This window comes from Antennarius striatus, chromosome 19 (assembly GCF_040054535.1).
Source record: "Antennarius striatus isolate MH-2024 chromosome 19, ASM4005453v1, whole genome shotgun sequence".
NCBI classification, from domain to species: domain Eukaryota; kingdom Metazoa; phylum Chordata; class Actinopteri; order Lophiiformes; family Antennariidae; genus Antennarius; species Antennarius striatus.
In genome coordinates, this window is record NC_090794.1 from 4456917 (window position 1) to 4481023 (window position 24107).

The 24107-nt window shown below is 41.2% G+C and overlaps 1 protein-coding gene across 9 annotated transcripts; it reads left to right on the forward strand.

Moving 5' to 3' along the window:
* Positions 1–1546: 1546 nt before the first annotated feature.
* LOC137612991 (dystrobrevin beta-like) lies at positions 1547–22747 on the forward strand. 9 transcript variants are annotated; one of them, XM_068341732.1, is made up of 23 exons: positions 1547–1785; positions 7127–7177; positions 7584–7624; positions 9492–9577; positions 9720–9800; positions 9885–10098; positions 10190–10275; positions 10565–10719; positions 10839–10938; positions 11053–11219; positions 11870–11994; positions 13243–13314; positions 13977–14054; positions 14697–14784; positions 14966–15045; positions 15254–15367; positions 17176–17272; positions 17539–17559; positions 17764–17917; positions 18433–18522; positions 18705–18752; positions 19667–19699; positions 20206–22747. In XM_068341732.1, exons 4-22 carry the CDS (start codon positions 9493–9495, stop codon positions 19672–19674), a joined length of 1863 nt encoding a protein of 620 aa, XP_068197833.1. In that variant the 5' UTR covers positions 1547–1785; positions 7127–7177; positions 7584–7624; position 9492; the 3' UTR covers positions 19675–19699; positions 20206–22747. The 9 variants fall into 9 exon arrangements, with proteins under 9 accessions (XP_068197833.1, XP_068197840.1, XP_068197842.1 ...); XM_068341739.1 differs by having other exon boundaries at positions 19670–19699; XM_068341738.1 differs by having other exon boundaries at positions 1548–1785; positions 14700–14784.
* The last annotated feature ends 1360 nt before the right edge of the window (positions 22748–24107 follow it).

A 24107-nucleotide genomic window follows, 5' to 3' on the forward strand; every position in this document is an offset into this window, starting at 1 on the left:
TCATTTTTGCTTGAATAAAATACATAAAGAGTGCTAAAAGTGTAATCACAGTACAGTATTGGTAAGTGTGTTGCATTGGGTTTGAGCTTCTCAGCATCTCCTTTTAAAAACCGTCTGTGGTATTGATGGGTCATGACAAACTATTGATTTCCTTTCAATTTCAATCAACTATACAGTTCAGGGTATACTGTAGTTACATAGGTTGATGATTACATTGTGCTCTGCAGACCAGTGTGTGGTGCTGTGTGTAGTTTAATCACATGGGGCTGGTGAATTTCACAACCTCCAGAGAATGAAAGTTTGTCAAATATAAAATAGACAGGAAGAGAGAGGGAGGTTGACTGACACCGAGGTCTCGTGAGGACAAGAAGTAGGCATTACTTAGTCTACATTTTCAGGAAGTCATTGGAGTAGGATGTAAAGAAAACTATTTACTGAGATTTTATGTAACCAAAGAGTCTTCTACATCACTGAACCAGGAAACTTAATCCTAGCAGTTGTTTACAAGATGTCATTAAAAAATAGGATTTTTCATAAAGGCAGATCTGGGTGTATTTTTCATCTGCATTTCATTTTATTTAATGTAATTTCAATTTCTTTGTAGGTCCACTGATCTCCTCTGTAAGAGAATCCTGAAAAACGTACAAAAAGAAGGTTAATTCATGTAAAATTTCTGCACTTTTCCTGCAGGGCAGTTTCATAAAAGGCATTTAAAGGTATTCAGAGGAAGGAGTTCCTGTTAGAAAAAGGATTTTGCAGCCTATTCTATAACCAGGTAACATAAAAGCAAAAAAAATCATTTTTAATAAGCTCTATTTGAACCTTGGGGTTGTGTAAAAGAAGAAATGGATCTAGTGCTGGATAGAACACTGAAGATGTAACAATTAAAACAATGATTTTGGTACAATGATCTGCATCCACTTTGTCCATGATAGTGTAACTTCATGAGCTGCATGTGTTTATTTTTAAGAGCACTGTTTTTTTTCTTCTCCTGCCCATCTTTTGTCGTTTTTATCTTTATTCCATCTTTTATCAAAGTATAATTCCCAACACCTTGTAATTTGTGAGCAAGTTAATCTAGAGTGTAACTTCTTGTTTGTGAGTACAAACTTGCTTATTTACTTGCTTATTACTATAATGAATTTGATTTGCAATAGTTTGATAAATTAAGTTAAGTTTCATAAAGAATTTTAAAACATAAACTATGATAAAAAATTAATTAAGATTGTTGCCCTTACATGTTTACTGACATCTGAAGTTGTGGTTTTCAGCAGCTGCTCTGCTGTATGGCAGTAATAGTAATAGTGTAGTTCATATATCATGTTTATAGCACATTTCACACACACAGCAGACAGAAATGTGATTTTAGCACATATTTTGGTCTTTATAACATCAGCAGTTTTTGAAGTAAGCGACATATTAAGATAATATGTGATTTCTGCAGGGATAAGAGGAATGGGCTTGTTTTGTGTCAGCAGCGTACACCGATCAGTGTCGCAGGGGAGGGGCGGGGCGGGACTGAGAAGAGGAGTGACTCCGGTTCAAAAATAGTACACTTCATCACAGCCGGTACAGCGGCAGCGGCGGGCGGGCACGGCGGGTGTGAAGCATGGCTCGGGACGGACATAAATAACGGGACCGGGGGCTGGTTAAAACCGAAGAGGAGGCCATAAAGTCCGGGGAGAAGAGGAAGCGGAGCGGAGGAGCCGCTGCTTGAAGCCAGCGCCGCATGTTTCAGTGTTGATGTTGGGGTTTTGCCACGAATACCTGCCGAAAATAGTTCCGGTGAGTTTATGTAAAAAGTTAAAAGTTTATTTAAAAAAAAAAAGAAAAAAAGTATACATAATTAGAAAAAAAAAGGAATGATTTATTTTTTTAATTTAATGACGTACGACGTGAGACTTAGTTAGCGGAGTTTGCGGGCGCATTCATTCGGGGGAACAAGGTGAACAGGGAGTTAAACTTTTCTCCAACATGGCCGCTCAGATGTCACGAAGCTCCGCGGAAGGAGGCAGGACCCGAACGAGTTCCGACTCACAGGACCGTTGTTTTAGTGACTGCTGTAACGTTAGCCATGAGCCATGCCCACTTTTATTTGATTAAAAACCAGGTGGTTTACAACACCTGACAGATTAATGCGCTCATTATATCCGGAACGTCATTTTATTGTGGAGGTGACTGACGCGGGAAGCGCGTGCCAGGAACTGTCAATGCAAATTAATTTAAATAATTTTTTTGCTTTTTGAGGCAAAGCGGTTGTAATTATTCCAGATGATTTATCTGCCAGATAACGCTATCCGAACTAATTTAACTTACTTTGATTAAATAAACAAAAATTTTTTTGTGCTGCTTATTTATTTATTTTTATTTATTTGTCTTCAGACAGGCAAAAGTATTAAAAAGTGGAGTTGTCCAGTGTGAATCCCTGGGTTTTGTTTAAATTAATTTTATATTGCAGGAATAAGATACCTCCAATAATCTGATAATGAGTCAAGAAATAGATTTTTAATCTTTTGCCATTTTTTCCAGTGTCTATTTCACCTTTAAATGTGACAGCTAACACCATGTTTGCAATATTAGAATTCCAATGCGTCAAGCTGAGCGACAAAAAGATGAAAGCGTGTTATGAACGTTATAATGAGCCTGTGTTGCTGATAGTGACTCATTTCATCTGACCGGTTTAATAAATCATAACACTATTTAACGAATCAGCATCCATGTAATGAAGCAGTCAGTCTGACCTGTGGGGTCAAACGAAATGATTTATCACACCCCAGCCTGCCAAAACTAGTTACCAGAGACGAGCAAAGCGCCTCCTCCCTCTCCCCGAAATGTTGGTGGAGCGTTTATGAAGAGACACTGAAACGTCCTGAAAAGAAACCGAGGTCTGTGTGTCCAGATAACTGTAAGCTGCTTTGGATGAAGTTCTCAAGAGGAAATTTGAATTCTTTATCCTGAAAATTGTGCATTTCTGGGGCTGCAGGGCAAGAGATAGCAAATATACCTTTATTCACTGACAGTGTGATGGTGAAACAGTTGGATTCCATTACAGTATGATTCAGGAATAGGCAATATTAGTCGTTTATGATCTATTTATGTCTCAAACTTCCCTCTAATAGTTTATGACGGATTTATTACCTATTTCTCATTCATAAATCACCGAAAAGTCTTTTATTCTGTCATTCCCATACCGTCCAATCTACAATTATTGCAGACAGAATTGAAGTCCTGCATCTTCTGCTGCGTTTGTTTTTGCTTCTCCTTAAGTTTTTTATTGGATGTTTTGATGCTTACATGAAAAAAAAGTTTTGCCTATGTCACTGTTATATTTTTGCAGATACAGTACTGAACTTTTTTGTATGCAAGTATTGAATATATGATTCCTTATGGCGGTGTAGTCAACATTTTAATTCAGTTTTGTGACTATGAACCAAACACCAGATTGATCTCAAAAGAGGAAGATGATAGAGAAGGAGGCCACTAGAACGTCCCCTGTTTACATCTTTCACTTTAAAATTAGAGAGCAAACACATACTTTTCCTGTCACATGATGACCAGGTATAAAACACGTTGGTCCAAACAAGTTTTTCAGTGTTTTATCTGATTTACCAGCAGAGATCTTAGCGGTTTCTTTGCTGCTCCTTCACATTTAATCTCAGCGTCTGCATGTGGAAAGATTTTATCCCTGATTTATAGATTGTATTACTGTCTCCACTGTGGGTTGGGGAGATAATGGTGCTGAGGGTGAAACCTGTGATTAGCAGAACAGTTACTCCTATCCAGCCTCTAGTTTATGTAATTTCTCTAAAGTTAAATTATAGTGAAATCTGAAGTGTTCCTCATTCTGTACGTGGGAGCAGTTGTAGGGAACTTCAGTTCTCTGTAGAGCCTCAGTTTCTTCAACTTTTGATGTGAGATGCTCAGGTAGTTCGTAGATTAGTGAGAAAATGATCTGTAATGACGAGTTAGCTAAGATCAGATGGATAGAAGTGAGTTTTCTATGGTTCTGATGCTGCATGACAGAGCGTCATGATGTGAAATCCAGCGCCAGAATACCTAGATTATATCATTTAAAAGCTTCATGTTTCATGCTTTTCGCGTATCGCAGAGCGATGTCAAACGTTTGATCATTCAGTTTTCTGCAGGCTGGTGTTTTTTTTGTTTTTTTTTGTCTGTAGACACAACTTTCACTTCCGCTCCACTGTTTTTGCCTCTTCCTGTCTTTCACCATCTTTGTTTTATCTTCCTTTCTTTCTGAGTACATCTTGTCCTCTCTTTGCATCTTTTCTTTATTGTCACCGTCGTCATGAGGTAATAGGTCATACGTTATACAGTATATTCACAAAGGTAAGCGCTTCATCGGGCTGGAACTATCGTTTTAAAACGGTTTGCCGTTGGGGACGCGTCGTTTCGGGTGAAATACAAGTCAGGAACGTTGATTTGAACGATAAATCCATTAATTCTGGAAGCACCGCATCAATTCAAAGTAGTTTAAAGTTATACAAGATTTTTCAAGTCTGTAAATATGTGACCAGTGTGTTACTTGGCACACGTTCCTGCTGCATTGCTGGTTTTCTGTTGAAGTGAATGAGTGAACCTGCTTCTCTTCATGCTCTGCTTTTTTGTCTGTTGAAATTTGATCCCGTAAATATTGAGGACAAGCTTTTGTCACACTTGGGGTGGAACAGAATTCCTCAGAAACACCAACTTGAGCCCAGATACTGTGGAGAATCCGTAGTCTCTCTTGTGTCCTGGTGGAAGAAGGTCTTTGAAGCTTTAGCACGACCCCAGAACATGCCACAACCCGTCTGCCATCGCTCCGATCACGGTTGGCACGCCAACAGTCCATCATTTATGTGTAACCAGAGATGTGCTGCTTCTGTTTTTACCTGCCTGGTGACAAGCCTGGGGTCGTGTCGGGTCAGCTGGGTCGTCGCCTCGGCAACGCACAGATCAAAAGTCAGGAGGGAGGGATTTGGAGAAGTTTCAGTACAGCTGATATGTAATCCGTGTGCGTGGAAATTATAACTGTGCTCGGAAAATCTGTATTGATCTGTTCAAATACGTGTCGTTACTGACATTTGGTTTGGATTTGAATTTGTTTCTGCTTCTAAAGCTGCAAAACGAGTCGTTATTTGCAACTTTGCCTTCAGGCTACGCTGTCATTCTCTGCTCAGAGCATCATTATAAATACTAAGCATACTTCTCTCTCTCTCTTATGCAACCACCATCCATGCATGTGTGCAGTAGCGTGTTGGAATCACTTCATGTAATCAATCGTCCATCAGAGATCAGTCAAAGCATGCAAAACCTTATGCTGTCTAAACATACAGCTAAAACATCCCAGCTCGATTTAACGTCCAGCGACAGTTTATTTACTTTCCCATACGCCCAAAATACTTCAGGATATTTGAGATCTGGGTGGAACATCAATGCTGCGTTCCTCTCAATTTCCTGAAATGTAATAAAAATATATGTATTGATTATAGAAACACTACTTTGATAGGGATTGGCTGGTCTGGAATGTAAACCTCATCAGTTTGGTGTGTTACAGCAAAGGGTTGTTTAGAGGATAAATGGAGCTCGGAGGTATGTCAGCAACGTCAGTGTCTAAGGTTGCAGCGTACTGTATGTCATCTGTAACACACACACACACACACACACACACACACACACACACACACACACACACACACACACACACACACACACACACACTGCTCAGGTCCTGTCAGGACAGACGCTGAGAGTAGCGAGCAGCTGCAGTGGTAATGTGGTCATGTGGCATGCATGTGTGTGTGTGTGTGTGTGTGTGTGTGTGTGTGGGTGTGGGTGTGTGTGGGGGGGGTTAACAGCCTCTCGGTCCTCTTTAGTGCCACCTCGTCTGTCTGTCGCCCCTTTGCTACATTGGTGTTGTGACTGTTTCTCTTCTTCTGTTCCACAACACATTTGTGGATCCGCCAAACAGAAGACAGCGGCAAGTCGAGAGCGGCGGCTGGTATGGAGACCCGGCCGGGTGTGTGTGTGTGTGTGAGTGTGTGTGTGTGTGTGTGTGTGTGTGTGTGGTCCGTTTACAGGACCTGTTACAGGTGTTAGGTCTACACAAACGTAACCACTGTTCGTGTGTGTGTTTGATGTGCACAGGTGCATTAGTTGGATAGGACAAACTAATGTGGCGTCCCTTACACACGCACACACACATGCACACGTGCGCACACACACACCACACACACACAAAAACTCTTGCATAGAGCAGAGAGAAAGAAATGCATCATTTCAATTCTTTTTATACTCTTATATTTTTATTATCAAACAGTCAGTGGGTTTCATTGAAATGCTAGAAAACGGCAATAAGTTGCAAGTTTCTGCCTAAGTAGAAGGAAACAGCACTTCCTCTCATCAAAAAATGATAAATAAATTAGATGAACTAATTCTTTATCCTACATGAATCCTTTCATCTCTACTTTTGCAATAGAATCAAGGTTTTCTTTTATTTTTTGATCCGTTCCTTCGTGAGAGCAGCGTCGGTGTTTCGTGTTCACGTTATTGGACCATCTGTTTGACAGCTTTTTGATGCGGTGTTTTAGGAGGATTTTTCTCCTGAGGATGTTTTCAAAAGTTCTTGTTAGATTTTCATTTGGTTTTCATTTGCTGTTCTCAAACATTTGTCACCAGCTGTGGATGGTGGGACTGAACTCATGGATGGTGTTATTCTGAATGGTCAAAAACAAATCAGACCATCCTGCTGTTGCTGAAGTGAAATTTTGAACTCATTTAGTTGTAAAGCAAGAAAATACAAAAGAACAGATCAAATTGTTTCTATTTGCGCTAAGGTTTAAACATTAGACGACCTCGCCCTGGATGTTCAGCTGTTTGGAGTCGGAGGAGGGAGGACGTCTCGTCATATCAGACGGATCACCGCTCCTAGAGATTATTTATACCCTGATAAAAATGGCTTTTGATGTCAAGCAGCCGTGGGCACAGGTCTAATGAGTGTGTGTGTGTGTCCCCCGCTGGTAGGGGTGTGTACCAAGTGTGTCTGTGCTTTGGGGGGGTGACATTACTGCCCACGGACTAATTAGACCTTTCAAATTGCCTTTCTCTCCTCTCTTTGTCTCTCTGCTAGACGTCCTTTATTGAGGCTCCTTTACCCTGTGTGACCCCCAAACACAGAGAGGTACGACCACACACACACACACACACACACACACACACACACACACACACACACACACACACACACACACACACACAATACACCCTCTGTATGTGGGATGCAAAGGCTTTCCTTGAACCAAATTATTCTGCGAGGTCAAACCTTTTCTGAAACCAGACTGAGAGTGTGTCTGCTGGTGTGTGTGTGTGTGGGTGTGTGTTTGTGTGTGTGTGTGTGTGTGAGTGGGTGTGTGTATTCAGAGTGTTTTTATTTCCTTAAAGCTCAGCAAATGTCAGCCATAATAAAACACCATGGTGCAACAGCAGTGTGCGCCGCCACCCACACAAGTAAAGCATACATGCCGTCAGCTGTATCTACTCCTCATCCTCCCTTCCCTCTGTGACTCCTTGTGTTTAACTCTTTACAGTGAACTCTTCCGGAGACGACTTTGACCTACAGAGCATGAAAGTAAGTCCTCACCTGCATGGACAGTAAAGTTTCTAGACATTTTATTTCAACTGGAAACAAGCAGCGTGTTTCTGCACAGATAGTTTCTTTTTGCGGAGGGATACGGTAGAGAAGAAATTAGTTCCTGCATGAAACAGCTGGAATATCTTGCAGCCACTGGGGTCATGGTTTCTGGGGGTTACAGCTTTATTCTGTTAGACATCATTCCCATGAGCCTCTGGTGCACTTAAGGTTTAGTGCTCAGTAACATGTGCATGCTAACAAGCTAAGCTGATGAATCTGAAGTCTATAATTTGTTATCTTAATTATTTTGGCCACGTTAGCGTGCTACGGTTAGCAACAGGCTCAGAGCGCCTCTGGTAGCCTCGCGTAGCCTTGATTCCAATCATTTCCCCTGCGACTGGCCCTCATCCTTCATCCCAGTGATGAAGACGCCCGCTTAGCTGTTGGTGGGCCTCTCACATAGCTGGGGGGGAACTGCAGGAAGGTTAATTTTATCTAAGATGGGTTGAAGCTCTCAGAGATAAAATGGGAAGCAAAGCTCACGGTGCAAATGCTCCTACATGTCAACTGTACACAGACAGACAGGCAGACAGACAAGCAGACAGACAGGCTGTCGTTATCAGTAAGGCGAAGCTGAAAATAACAGTTTACTCAGCGTGGTATTCCCGTACGAGAACTGGTGAGCCTGATGAATCAGTTTTATAATTAGCATCAATAAAACTTCTCAGCAAGAAACTTTCAGACACCCACCTGTTCAGGTTCCTTCTCTTAACCATCTATCCCTTAAAGGAATATTTCACAGTTTCTGATCAATTAACAGAGACAGTTTTTATGGGAACATGTTTTAGCTCCAATCAGTTAAATCAGCGATAAATAGAATAAGACAATAATAAGAAAATAATAACCTGATGTTTTTACCCAGGAGTGTGTGAGAAGCAAAGCAGCTGTGAAAAGATATATAGGAGTGTGTGTGTGTGTGTGTGTGTGTGTGTGTGTGTGTGTGTGTGTGTGTGTGTGTGTGTGTGTGTGTGTGTGTGTGTGTGTTTGAGAGAGAGAGAGAGAGTGAGAGAAAGGAGGATTTTTTTTTTTGTCTAGATGGAGCGTAAGTCTCCTGGGAAGCATTTAAATCCTCTCTGGAATGTGTGTGTGTGTGTGTGTGTGTGTGTGTGTGTGTGTGTGTGTGTGTGTGTGTGTGTGTGTGTGTGTGTGTGTGTGTGTGTGTGTGTGTGTGTGTGTATACACATGCACTCACTTTTGTGCCTGTGATAGTTCCTTAGATGTGTGTGTGTGTGTGTTGGGGACTGGTTTGTCAATGCATTTATATAAGGAATGTAAATATTTTGTGTGTGTGTGTTTCAGATTTGAGGTGTAGTATAACTGTTACTGTTACCACTGTTACCGCGGTGACTGATATCCTCTGGTGCTTTCTGTCACCAAACAGCATGTTGTTTGACTTCTTTCTTTCTGTCTTTCTGTCTTTGCCAGACCCCCCCCCCCACACACACACACACACACAAACACACCTCCTCTCTCTTTTTCCCTGTACTCTTGCTCTCTTGTCTAAATGCCAGCCTTCAGGTCAGGTTGCATCAGCTGCTCTCAGTAATATGTTTATTTTCTAAAGGCTCATCCTCTGGTGACCTTGAATCTGACTCTGAAGGGCCTGGTTTTATGTCTGGCATGGGGGGGTTGGCATTACGGCTAAGCTAATTCTACCGCTGCTCCCCAAATTATGCTAATTAACATTTGAGTAATAACTAATGTTTGTTGTGACTTTACGCTCGACCGGCTGATTTCTGGAAGTCCGTTCTGCAGACATTGAAGATGATATCTGAGTTTTGCTCCTGTTTTAATTCTCCTGCAGGATGGTGATGGAGGAGGGGGGTCTGAGTGACAGGGGGAGAGGGACCTCAGCAGGAATAGAGGAGAGGCAGCTCTTCGTGGAGCTTGGTGAGTGACTTTGGACTATTCTGTTAAATGGCTTCCTCTCAACAGGAAAAGGAAGTTTACTCTGAGTGGTTGAAGAGTTTTCTGCCCGTTTTGGATGCAGACAAACCCAACCGGACTCACAAATGACTTCTCTTCTTCACAGCCGAGCAGAACTTTGATGCCATTTGCCTCGCGACATATCGGACAGCATGCAAACTCAGATTCATACAGAAGAGATGCAACTGTGAGCCTGCTGGAGTCCACTTTTCAAAAATCGTTATGTGTGGATGGAGATTGTATGATTTATGCTCAGCTTCTCTCTGTCCAGTGCATCTGATCGACATTTACAACGTAATCGAGGCCGTGCGGGACGCTGGTCTGAACGCCGTGGAGTCCAACGCCGGGATCTCACTGATCAGACTAGAGAACTTGGTGTCGTCGCTGTTCAATCAGCTCAGCAAGCGGCTACCCACCACCCACATCATCAACCCGAGAGAGAGCACCGCGCTGCTGCTGCAATTCTTACTGGCCGCTACCAACAGGTAAAGAAAAACGGGGGAGAGGAGAAACGTGTTTTTTCAGGAAAATGAAAGCGTACCGTGTTGTAACGCGTCCGTTCTGTTTCGGTTCCAGCGAGCCGGACGGCCGTCTGACGGTGCTCTCCGTGAAGTCGATGTTGGCCATGATCTGTGGAGGAAAACTGGTGGATAAACTCCGATGTGAGTAGCGCTCAGCACATTGTGACTTCCATGGAATTCGCTGATGATCCACGATCACACATTAGACATTTAAAAATATGCATGAGCACTGACTGACATCCAGGCTTTAATTTTATTGTCAGAAGCTGTAAATGATATTTACTGCAAAGTTTTACTGGTCAGTTTTATGTCACATTAGTGCCACCTTGTGGACAATGCAAGTCATTGCTATTGACATTTTTTCTCTGATAATTTGTCCCATCTTCAACAAATGAATATAATTAAAATGTGTTTAAATGTGTGTGTGCAGATGTATTTTCTCAGGTATCTGACTCAGGCGGCATTTTGGTGCAGTCCAAATTTGACAGTTTTCTGAAGGAGGCCCTCAAGCTGCCCACTGCTGTACATGAAGGACCGTCCTTTGGTTACGCCCACACCCTAGCACGCTCATGTTTCCCACAACAGGTACGCAAATGCACCACATCCACGTAAGTTTGTGATGCTGTTTTTTTCTGTTTATCCGCGTGTTTTGTTGTGTTTTTTTCCTGAAGTCTCTTTTGTGAATTTTCTTCTTGTTGATGTAGAAGAGAGTGATGCTCAATATGTTCCTGGACATCATAGCAGAACCTCCTCAGTGTCTGGTTTGGCTTCCTCTCATGCACCGCATGGCCAACGTGGAGCATGGTACACACACACACACACACACACACACACACATACACAGATTTACCTGATCTTCTCCTGGAGGAGTTGCCCAGCGATCATACAGGTTCTGCCGCTCTTCTCTCTCCCCATCAGTCTATCATCCCATCTCGTGCTCCTACTGTCGTGGCAACGGAATGACGGGCTTCCGCTACCGCTGCCTCCGTTGCCGCAGTTACCAACTCTGCCAAGACTGTTTCTGGCGTGGCAACGTCAGTGGCTCTCATAGCAACCAGCATCAGATGAAGGAGCACTCGTCCTGGGTGAGTCTGGATGTAATTATGCATCCACGTCAGCAGGGAGCAGGGTTCACGTCCTCCATCGCTGTCACGACGTTTTTGGCTTTTCTGCCTCCCTGCCTGTCCAATGAACTCACTTCAAAATAAAACCCCATCAGGAGCTGCATCCAGAAATTTACATTAAGTATCTGATATTTTTTCATTTAATCTCTTAATTTGATGTAAGTTTGGCATTAAACCTGTGCGCACAAAGATGAAATTAATTATTATTCTTGGATTCAACCAAGTATTGGTATTCTTAGCTGCTACTGGAGCAACAGCTTCATTCTGTCTAAATTTTAGGGTCCATTCAAGAAAATATTCTACTGAAGGAATTTAACTTAATTAAATAAATAAAAAACCCATCTTACATGAAAATTATGCATATATGTACATTGATGATACCTTCACTTGTACTTATAAAACAAAATGTGACATAAGGTTGGATATTTATGTTGTCAAGTGTTTGAGAACCATCACAACCAGTCGCTAAGACTTGTACGACAAGAGTTTTTATCCCAAATGTTTATTTCAGGCGTGATTTTGAAAACATTCCTCACTGCTGCTGATAATTTATGTGTTCCAACGTCACACGATGCCCGAAAGTTGATATTTATGTCTCTATATGTGTGTAGAAGTCGCCGGCGACAAAACTTGGTCGAGCCCTGGGCAGGACTCTGGGTTGTGTGTCATCCAGAGAACCTTCTCATCCAATTTACCCAGAGGAACCTGAGAGGACCATCAACCTCACCAACATAGTGTAAGGCCTCACAGCATGAACTTGAGACTGACGGGAATGATCTATTTAAAAATGAAGCCTGTAAATAAAGAGACAACATATACTTGTGTTAGGCTGCCATAAAAAAATTAGACTACACAAATAACAAAGTCATTTAATAACAAAAAAATTAGTTTGGCACACTGTGACGTCGGTAAAACTGTAATAAAACTTTTTTTTAAAATGGCTCTTGCAAAATTCAAAACGCTATTTCTCTGTAGTTACCACTCATGGCCACAGTGGCCGCTGTTGAGTAAGTCACATAATTTTGTTTTAAATGGCTCTGAGTGTGGTATTTATAAACTCAAGGTCACAGAAATAGAACTTAGCTTAGTCTGAAATAAAAAAATCTTCACAATTTATTCTGTGACTTTTTAGTTACATATTCAACAGAATTATTTTTTAGCAATATTTTATAAAACTGTATTAATAAAACTACATAAAACACAATCTGAGAGACATTATCGCTCTAAAAGACTATTCACAGGGATACAGAATAACTATCTATGCAAGTAATTAAAACTACTAATATGATTAAAACTTGTCAGGCTAAAGTGTGTGTGTGTGTGTGTGTGTGTGTGTGTGTGTGTGTGTGTGTGTGTGTGTGTGTGTGTGTGTGTGTGTGTGTGTGTGTGTGTGTGTGTGTGTGTTGAAGACGTCCCACTGGAAATGTTAACAATTGACAAGTTTAACTGGAGAAAGCGAGCAGCAAACCTAACATTGAAGTAACATTTAGATCTGTTATCACTGGTACAGTTAGACACATGTGTGCACAAAGTTCAGACAACATCAGAAACCCCGCCTCCGCCGTCAGCCACCTCTGTGGGGAATCACAGTGTTTGATTTTCCCAGCCACACCAGACTGGGTCAATATTCTGCACACATATTCAGGCCAGCACACAGACTGGTTACAGTCGCATGTGAGTATGATTATAAATAAAATCAGTCATTCCTCTCCCAAACGTTCGTGTATTCTCCTTCTTCATCCTGTCTTTCTTCCTCTTTCCCTGGTTGTCTTTACCCCGTCTGTGTTTGTTCATGCTGGTACAATTCACCACTGCATGATTGCACTCAGAAGCACGTGAGAGTGGGTTGGTGAGTGAATGAAAGAATGCGCTTTTCTGATAGTCAGGGCTTTGTGCTAAAAGGTTTTAATGCTATTATACTTCCTCTATGTTTGCAATGTCGATATCATGGGTCTGATAGGTTGTTGTTTCTGTGCGTTTGCAGCCCCTCTCGTCCGATTAGGGACACCAGTGAGGCCATGTTGCTGTCCTCATCGGTGCCAGAGTCCTCCAAGAGGTAAAGACTGACCTAAAGAGAACAGAATAGCAGCTTAACGTTTGAAATTTAATGCTTGTTGATTTAATTTACATAACATAAATGGGACTTTTACTAACTTCTGTAATATTCTGGTTCTTATCATCTTCTACTGTGTTTATTCAGAACTTTTCCTCTTTAAAAATGTAATATTTGACGGTGGTTTGATCTCTCTTGATCACAGTATTTTTTTTCTTTTTTTCAGACCAAATAGTTTGCTAATTTATTTTTATTTGTTATTGAGTAGTTATGATTTCATTTAAAAATTCAGTAAAATGTCACCAGTAGAGCCGTGTTGTCTGTGACATCTATAATACTTTATCTTTTCTGCATCACAGAATTTTTTCAATTGTTAACAGAGTAGCAGACGTAAAGTATTTGTTCATAAGTTTGAATTTTTTTTATACATACTGTATTTTTTGAAAATCTTTAAATTGAAAGTTCAGGATTTTGCAGTTCTTCTCTTGACATGATGTGATGTGAATATGATGTGATGTGTTTAGGAATACAGTACGTTATAAGCAATTATGAAAAATGACTTGAGAGTGGAATATAACAATCCAACAACCTTAAACCTGCCTAAAGCATTATTTAAATATATAAAAAAAATAGTTTCATATCTGTGTATCTCCTCTTTTAAACAGTTTGGCAGCTGCTCAGCGAATGAACGAGGAACACGCTCTGATCGCTGCGTATGTGAATCGACTCCAGACCAGCCCATGGTGAGAGAGGCGACCCAGTAGGGGGGGGCGGTTACATAATAGAGATGGAGGGTGGGAGGAGGAGAGAGAGCCTTATCTTAGTCAGCATCCACATCTGATCCTTTACAATTTTTTTTGTGTAAATCACGATCATGAGTCAGAAATGAGAGGAGGTTGTGATCTGTGTCTCTATTGGACCAGTGATCTAGACGCTGTGATCCACCATCAGCCCCTGGGGCCAAACATGCACTCAGTAGCTGGTCATGTGACTCAGTTAAAACTGGTCCTGGCTGCATCATCAATGATGTTGACACCCTTTTAACCTCATTCAGCCTCTGAACAGAAGTTTTATTTAGATTCTGTTGCCATCGTCAGGCAGATTAATGACTGATGATTTTATTTTAGGGTTATTTAGTTTTGCATTAAAAAGAACAGAATATTAGTGGACATAAGTTAACGTTGCCCCTGAGATGTGCTGGCAACACATTTGGAGTTCACCCTGGCTTTTGGACTCCAGCAAACCTGTGAGGCGGATAAGCGGCTGTTGACGAGGCAATTACGGTCATTTTGTCTACAAGAAAAAAGGATGGTTTGATTTTATGGATGGTTGGTTGTCTGGTCGGTTGTTTGGTTGGTTAACGTTGCTGTTTCTGTGTGCGTCAGCAGCGTGGACAGTCCCAGCAGGCAGGATGAGGAGCACAAGCTGATCGCCCGCTACACCTCCAAACTGGCAGAAACCGACGGCGCAGGAGTGAGTCACCTCGAGTTCTCACACACAGTCAGACACATAATCAGATGCTGCTGTGCTTGTGACACAGTTTGTGGGTGGGGTCTCAACCCCCCAGGTCTAAATGAGTTTGGCCGTTAGGTAATAAATGATCGACCCATTGTCACAATCCAGTGAGCGCTGTTGTTTTTCTTCCTATCTTCAGGTAATATCCAACCGCAGCATCAACTTTGATGTGAACAAACAGAAGAGGGAGCTCATCGCTCAACTGGAGTGCAGAAACAGGTCAGTATAAAGGTTATTAATATGTTTTTGCTATTGTGGGCTTCATATCTTGTTTGTATTTGCATGTTTTTATCCTAGTCGAACTTACAACACATGTTTTACTTGATTAAATCTGCAAAATCCTGCAGAAGCACACGCGTGTTGTCTTCTCTGAAGTTTCTTCAGGATCCTCCGGCCTCGACTGACCGGCTTGTTTTTCATTTCCCAGAGAGATCTTGGCAGAGATCAAACGTCTCCGTGCCCAGCATGAAGCGGCGTGCCAGGCCAGCCCGGAGAAGGGCAGCACCAACCCCACGCTACTCGCTGAGCTCCGTCTGCTCAGGTAACAACCGTAGCAACCGCTTTTGCATATGCTTTTATTTCATATAAAGTACAATATTTGAGTCATACCTGAGTCATAATTAACAAAAAATAACAAATCATGTCAGCCGTGACACAGCTTTTCTTGCATTGTGTGCCATACTGTCATATTTGGCAGGAAATCTGCCGCGTTGGCATGGAGGGCGGATGCTTTATGGCAGATGGTGGTGACAGATGGAGAGTTTACAGAAAAACTTCCATCATGCTTATCCTTTTCCATGAAGACAAAAGGAAGCGGCAGGACTAGATATAAATAATCAGCCAAGACACACATGTGGTGATGATGGTGTAAAAATATTGTTGGTTTATTGTGTGACACATGTATATATTTTTGTGTTACTATTGAGTGCTGACACTTAAAATTTGGCAGCGTGCATTGTTGTCAGTGTTCTCGCTGGATACTGCAAGTCGGATGGGCCAAATTCAAGTATTCATATTCAATTTAAGTCATGCAAATGATAATTTGTGCTATTTAGTCAATCGTCAACTGGTAATTAAGCTGTGATGAATGGAAAGTTCTTCTTGTATTAATTGTATGCATTTTCAGCCAAAAGCAAAATAACCTTCAGGGAATCGTCCTCCCAAAAAAGTTTCTCTTAACCTCGAAAACAAAGAAAAGTAAATATAAAACGACTCCACACAGTTTGTTGGGGAAACTTAAAGACTTAACAATACTTTTTACAACAGGAACTCTTCATTTTTAGCCTCTATGCTTAAACTGTTAGCGACCCCCTTGTCCAGGTGGGTACGGTTGCTTGAATGCGTCTACATGCACCGCTAGAGGAGATCAATGGGAGTGTGTGATACCGCATTCCTACGGTCAGTTTTTTTGCGTTTGACAAGTCGCTGTGTTTCAACACGTTTGAGCTTGTCTGCTTTCTTCAGACTTTTACGCGCTAATGCTGTTAGCATTGGCTTCATTTTTGCTTTTAAAAGTTAAATAACATCTGTTCAACCTGGATGGAGAGTTTCTGTTGTGTTTTTATGGGGATGCTGCAGCGTCGTTTCGCTGTGAAGCTCTGGAAATGTTTCATGAACTTAGAAACTTTTTTTTCTCCCTGCTATGATGTAAATTACACGTCACTCCTAAATTTTCCTTCTTCCAGCGCCTCAAAGTGTTTTATCTTCTCAAAAAGCTTTTGTGTTACCAAGAGCGCCCCCCTTAGGAATGATCGTGTTTCTAGAGATGCTAACTTTCACCCCGTTCTTCTTCATCTTATCTTGGAATCTCCTCCTCATCCTTGAAACTGAGTTGATCCAGAAAAACCACAGAGGATGCTTGACTTTGTATCTCCTTCGCTTACATTCTCCAACTACCCATGATTCCATCTGATTGCTCGATCCTCTCACAGAGGAGGCTTCCAGAGCTTATCTGGTGCCCTGCTTGATTAGCATGTCATGTGTGGCCAATCAGGAGACCTTTTTTTGCACAAGTGTCAGAGAACCAGAGGTGTAAATGAACCACATATGGCAAAACAACTCTCGTCGTTTATTGTATCAGAAAACTATTTTCCAGATTATTGATCCGATTAATAGAGATGGATGTCTTTTAATCGTGTTTCAGTACAAAAGCCAATCTGTGGGCCTGTAAGTTTAATCCTGCACCAAATTTTCCTGTGTGAGTGTGTCGTCTGTGAGTCCTTGAGCTCGTTCAGCGCCTGGCACCATTGTGTGGCAGTAATGGCAGGCTGGTGTGTGTGTGTGTGTGACAGTAATGGCGGGCTGGTGTGTGTGTGTAGCAGTAATGGCGGGCTGGTGTGTGTGTTGCAGACAAAGGAAAGACGAGCTGGAACAGAGGATGTCGTCTCTGCAAGAGAGCAGGAGGGAGCTGATGGTACAGCTGGAGGGACTGATGAAGCTGCTCAAGGTGACACAAACACACATACACACACACACACACACACACACAGACACACACAGCCTATTGTTGTGGTCATGGTGTATCTTCACACACTAGAGGGCAAAGTTTCCATATCCCGTCACACCTCTTTGTGTCTGTCCCTGTCGTAACAAGCCTGACTTTTCCCTCTGCGTAATTAGTTCACCCTCCCTCACTCCGACTGTATCTGACATCTTTTTTTCCATCCTTCTCCTCCCCGTCTGTTTCTGACTGTCCGTGTTGTGGTCCTGTAGGATGAGGAGCAGCGACAGGCAGTAAGTCCCTCCCCTGTATGTTGGATTCATGGTGGCGATAAAGTCAAATTCTGCCCTAATATCCAGAAATATCAAAACACGTCACCAATTTTTACAATTTGCTTGGATTTTTCGAGCAGTTACCAGAATGTTCTGGACTCCGCAGAGGCTTAAATGATGATAACGTAAATGTGGTGTAACAGCGTTAATTGTTCCCTTCTTCAGGCGCAGGCAGCCGGCTCCTCTCACGGTACTCCTTGTCGGCCGAGCCCATCGTCGGCCCGATCCGTGGGCGCCGTCTCCCCGCAGGCTCACGTCCATCTTCCTCAGGATTCGCTCGCCGGGGTGGGCGGTGACGTACAAGAAGCGTTTGCTCAAGGTAACCCAACTCACAGTAAGGTGAGGTGAGAAAGAATCAGGTGGTCTCAAGCATAAAATCTGGAGATCCAATGAGGATCCAATGAGGTTCACATGTCTGCTGACACGTCTGAGCAGCTCAACAACATCCTGTTAAGACTTCTAAGATTTTTATATCGTGTGTAACAATATATAGGGGATGTTCTATGGGTTGAGAAAACATTTCATTAAACCGCTTTCCCTAAACTCCATTTAATCACACTACATATTTCCAATTTACAGATTAGTTTTGGCAAGGCGTTCATAGAGAATTGGTATTTTATTGCTCATCTTTGGGGTTGTACTTCCTGCTCAACTAGAGACAGTCATTCAGCAGTTGTGCAACTTCATGGTGTACGAATAGTTCACAAACCGAATGGGAGAGGAAATGTTGAATCACAACCAGGGGTTGTGTTTAGGAAAAAGACAGGAACAATAACGGGATGTGATGTAATGGGATCTACAGCGTTGATGACTGTGGTTTTCCCTCCTCCTCAGGCCCGAGGAGGAACCTGAGGAACGACCTCCTGGTAGCAGCCGACTCCATCACCAACACCGTCTCGTCACTGGTCAAAGAGCTCCACTCTGGTAAATGTTTGTAGCTTCCAAGTGATCCACGATCCAATAAGTAACTATTGTTTGGTCAGTTTTTGAGTAAATAGTTTATAAAAAGTTTTTATTTTTAAAATGTATTTTTTTAACAATAAAAGTAATGATTTTTTTGTCTGACACGTTAATATTGTTGACTTTTTACCCGTCTGTCTGATCAGATGATGTTCGGGAGGAAGAGGAGAGATTGCTGAATGGAAAGGACCGAGGTAAATTATTCCCGTTGGTATTTCACACTATCTTTTTAATAAAATGTCAGAAGAACAAGACCATTGTAAGGAGTGACCTTTGCAAAGGGACTAACAGAATTAGCAAAAACCAATCATATAATGGGTCAGATTAACGCGTCCACATTTTTTTCTTTCACATGTTTGTAGAGTTTTATGATTTTTCACCCAAAAAAACGCTTTTAATAACTGAAATCAACTTGGATTCACTTTTTCTTTTGGAACCGTTATTCATCATCGTCATCGCTTTCTCATTTCCAGCCTGTAATCCTGTCTGCACGTTCTTTCTTTAGCTTTGTGAATATACTGGTGAATTTACAAGACAGTAGTAGAATTTAAAAACTGTCATTAAGTTCATTAACAGCTAGTATACTCTTTATGACCCCAAGTAAGACTTTTCTTTACTTGTTTAATGCTCTTGATGACCTCACAAGCTGCGAGCTTAGATTTTAAAGGCATTTTTTGTGCACATCTTTTCTTGTGTGTCTGTCCGTGTGTGCGTGTGACCACACGTATGCCCTCCAGACTTCATCGCCTACTCTCCAGGTGCAACTGCAGCCTGCTTCATTAACATGCTGTCTCATTAGCTTTGTCGCGCCCCACCTCTTTACAAGAGGACCTGTCTCTGCAGGCGGTGGAACTACTTCCTAGCCTGCTCCAGGGGTTTAAGATTAAAAGTCTTATTAAAATACTAACCTGCAGGACTGAAACTGACCCCCAAACCGCCAGCAGGCAGACAGGAGGCCAGGTGAAATAGGCCAGGTGTCTGCTTTAATGATATTTCCTCTGGACTGTGTCTAGGTTTATGATAAGAACTGATCTGGTTCTTATTAGCTTGTGTAAACCTGTAGCAGGATCTTCTGCTAACCGCTAACAAACCTTTTCTTCTTTTTTAGCAGGTTAAAATGATCACAGGACAAATAAATACAGTAAGTCATGAATGACAGTAAAATATCACCTCAAATAAGTCATTGTTTAGCATTTTGCTATCTTGCTGTACAAATAAATTATAACACAAAGGATGTTTTTGGCTCCTCTTGGTCAGATGCGGAGGAACTTTGTGATGATTTATTCCAGTTCATGTTCAACTACGGACAGAATATTAGGAAGCAGTTGTATCCTGATATGATAAATGGATTTTTAATCACAAAATTCATCAATAAAGACTCTTATTTTTTCATTTTACTTGAAGTGAAACCATAAAATATATTCCATGGGGTCAGATGTTGGTCAACATCATACTAGTATTTTCCCGTATTTTTATTTTAGATTTTGAGGAATAACTTACTTGTTATAGTTGTTCTTGTTTTATAGAAACAGTATTTTTATTTCTTGAGAAATCAGCAAACATTCCAACATGGAAAGAAAGTTATTTATATGACTGAAATGAAAGTAAACATGAGGTTATTAGTCTGATGTGTCTCTGTCTCCTCAGGGTGATGCTTCATAACGGCCAAAGACGACTGACCCTGCTGGGATTCAAAGATATTTTGCTATATAACTTGATATCAACTTGGGATTAGCGCTGCACTGCCAATCAAGCAATCACAATGCTGGACAGGAAGTGATCGTCGGGTCCCTACTGATATCACTTAGCTGTGATTCTGCGTGTCTTGTCACTGTGGATTTACTTCTGTTTTGATTGATCATGCATAGCAAAGAAACCTACTGATTAGTAATGTAGCTTGTTTGTGTGTATAGGTGTGTGTGTGAGCATGCGTGTGTATGCGTGCTCCGCTTTTTCGAGGTGCGAGAGGGTCGAGTAAGTGAGAGGGACTTCATGAGGAGACAGAAAGATGTTTTAGGAAAAACCTGTAAAGGATGTGATTGCCGAAAAATTTGAGGGTGGAAATACAGGAAGTGACCTCATCAAAGGGAAAAAGAAGAAAAAAAGGAAGTTAAAAAGGCGAGAAGTTGTGTTAAGTTTCAGCACTGTGTGCTTAGTATTTATTGCTTTGATTTGATTTGCTGCCATTTACTCATTCAGTTTGAGTGCTCATGTGTATATTAGTGTGGTCGGTCCCTGCTGAGACATTAAGCTTTAATTGGGTGCTTCCTGCTGTGTGAAGCCGAGCTCCCGCCCCCTTTTACCCCTCTGGTCGTGATGCAGGGTGGAGAGTTGAAGTACCGGTCCTGATCCAGGGGCGTTAGTGCCACGAGTGCTGTAATATAACGACTGTGTATCCTGGTACTGCAGTGGGACTCCAGTCAAAGAGGTGATATCTCATTACTATTGTGTATATATGTACGTTTGTGTGTGTGTGTGAGGGTGAGATAGTATGAATCCTTTGGCTTCCCCTGGGTTTGTGTGGCGAGTTTCAAAATGTACAGAAAACTTTTTATCCCTATAAAAAACAAAACACTTTAAATTGGTGAGTTTACCCATAATATAAAACCGGTAAAAATAACCACAATCTCTTCGTTTTCCCTGAATGTTTTAAGTTTTTTTGCATTGATCTTTTGTGACTTACTTATTGCATGTTGACAGAAAAACAAACATATTGACAAATCATGTAAACAGAGACACAACTGGATAGGTGAGACTTCTTGAATAAATAATGCTGCTGGCTAAGAGGAGAAGCAGAAGAGTACAGACTGTTGATCTAATACCAACACACATAAGATCACTTTTATTTATATTTTAATGGAGTTACTTGTTTGTTTTTCATCCAGAGCAATACATATAAATGTGTTTCTCACAAATCAGGTCTTTTGAAGTTTTTTCCTGCAACGTAAATCAAACTGTAGAACAAAAAATTACATTTTAAAATTAGGCCTTTTTTTTTTCTAGAATTAAACGCAGAAATGATAATTTTAGAGACAGTTCTGAAAGAAATCTATTCATAGCAATTGTTTTGTAATTTGGGTGAACTGATCCTTTAAACAATGAAGCCAGAAAGTCAAAAACCTGATCTCTATCTGGATATAAATATGTATTTTTAGTCATAAATTCCTCCCCTGGATGTTTTGACTATACTCCCCTTGATTTTCTGCATTTTTTTCCTCTGCAACAAATCTAAAACATTTTATTCTCATAATCAGTAATGAAACACTGATTACAACATTTAAAGCTGAATTCATCCAAATGGAATTAAACCAAAGCTTCAGCCTCTGATTGGATCTTCCTTAATGCACTGTTGGAGTCTTAGGTTACTTCTAAACATACAGTCTTTTGAAAACTTGAAACTCCTCCACCTGTCAGCTACCTAATATAATTTATGCAGACCAAGACTGATTCTCTGAACACTCTTTGCCAAAAATAATTCTCCACATCTTGAAGCTGAGTGGTAGAGCACATGATTCACATGTGTGCTGCCATGGGTTCAGTCCCCAGCACATGCTGCCCTACGGGGGCACGAGCTGGTGTCAACTGTAGGCCGGTCCCAAGCCCAGATAAATGCAGCAGGAAGGGCATCCGGTCTTAAAAAAAAACTTTGCCAAAAAATATGAGCGTTCATCTAAAATGGAAAAAGGATTATGCGCTGTAGCGACCCCTAACGGGACAAGCCAAAATCTTATCTTGATGCTCTGTGATGTCATCAGATTTACCTGCACTACACAAAAACTGTCACCCTTCCAGCTGAATGCCAATAAAATGTGACCCGAAATGACTTGAGGACGCTTCTTTAAATCTGTTGAACAGATGCGAGAATAATTTGATCAAATTTGTTTCCTGTGCCGTTTTAGCTTTTTTTGAGGTGTTGTTAGTCCGTGCTTACAAAAACTGTACTGTTTTTTGGATCATTTGCTTTTTGTTTGGCTGGCGACACGGTGTGGCTGAATGTTGGAGATTATCACATTTGCGATCTGCTGAATGAGTCACAGACTGTCTGAGTGATTGATGAATATGTTTGTGTGTGAGAGAAACCTAGTCTGACAGGACAGATGCGTTCTGACACGAAATTGTAATCACCTGCTGGAACCGACGGTGTGAAGACTTTTTGTTTCATCTGCAATAAATAAGATTTAATGTCAAACATTGTCTTGTATTCATCTCTGTAACCATCAGTTGTCACCCACACAAAAGGCTAAACAATAACCTGACTACTGCTATTTCATAGCTCTGCGATGAGATCAATGTTTCATTCCCTCCTGGTTTGTTTAAAAGTCTGCTGTTCACTGCAGATTGCCAAAAATATGTAACGCAATACATGTGTGTAACACGCTGAAAACTACGCTGGTTTTCCTGGAAAGTGACCCACTTGAAATTCCTTGACTGCTCCCATCTGCAGCAACTCCCATTCTACAGAAATGAACGCTTACAGAGCATTTAATCACAATGATTTAGATGATTTATTTTTGAATTAGAAGTGAAACGAAGTCAAATAAATGAAAAATAGTGGAATGAAACTATGTTTTTCTTTGAAGATTTAAAAGTGCTGCTGCTCAGTTCTATGCATTCAGTGATTTTTGTGTATACAAAGTCAGAATAAGTCTGTATTGAATGTCTGGTTCCTGAAAAAGATTATAAATAATGTTCACTTACCGTTAAAATATCTTTGATCCATGAATAGAAAGATATAAAAACACTAAAAAACCCGCAGTATTTAACAAAAAACTACTACTAATAAGCGAAGCACATGTAGATCAAAGTTTAATTCAACTGTCAACCAACCTGATCACATTAACAGAGACAGTTGTGCCTCTTTGTGAGAGTGTGTGTGTGTGTGTTATTGATCAAACCCAGTTTCTATAAATAAAGGCTGGGCTCCAAAAATACACCAAAAATTCCCTGCTAGATGTTTTTGACTTTCACCCTGATGGAGTGTCCTCATTAGTATGGATGAGCAGCTCTCACTTTTCCCATGAGCTCCCTGCAGAGGTCACGACTCTTTGTGTGTGTGTCGTAAAAGTGCGTTTGTGAGTGTGTATGTGAAGCGGGGTGTAAATTATAGAGTGAATGAAGCTCACTGAGGCTGTCTTTAGGTGACCCTCCACCCCCACAAACGCACACACACACTCACACACCCAGAACTCAACAATCAGTGCCGTTATGACCCTACTTAGGGTTGATCTAAAGGTTTCCTCCTCAGTGGTCAAACTGAGTTCAACCTTCTGTTCATAACTGGACACTTATTGATCGGATTGGGAGCTGGATTAACATTTAGGTTTGAATCAATACAAATATTTTCTTAGGTTAATCAGTAAATGGAATTTCTGTTTTATATCACTGTAAAATGGGGAATTTGCATTGACAGTTTTATTTATGAACAAAGTTGAAATATTTTCCAAGCTGTAGTGAGCGCTAGTGGAAACTAACACTTGTCTGTTGTCTTTTACGTAAACATTGAGCTCAAACTAGAAATTGCTGTTCAAGTTACCCCACTCCTAATTCCT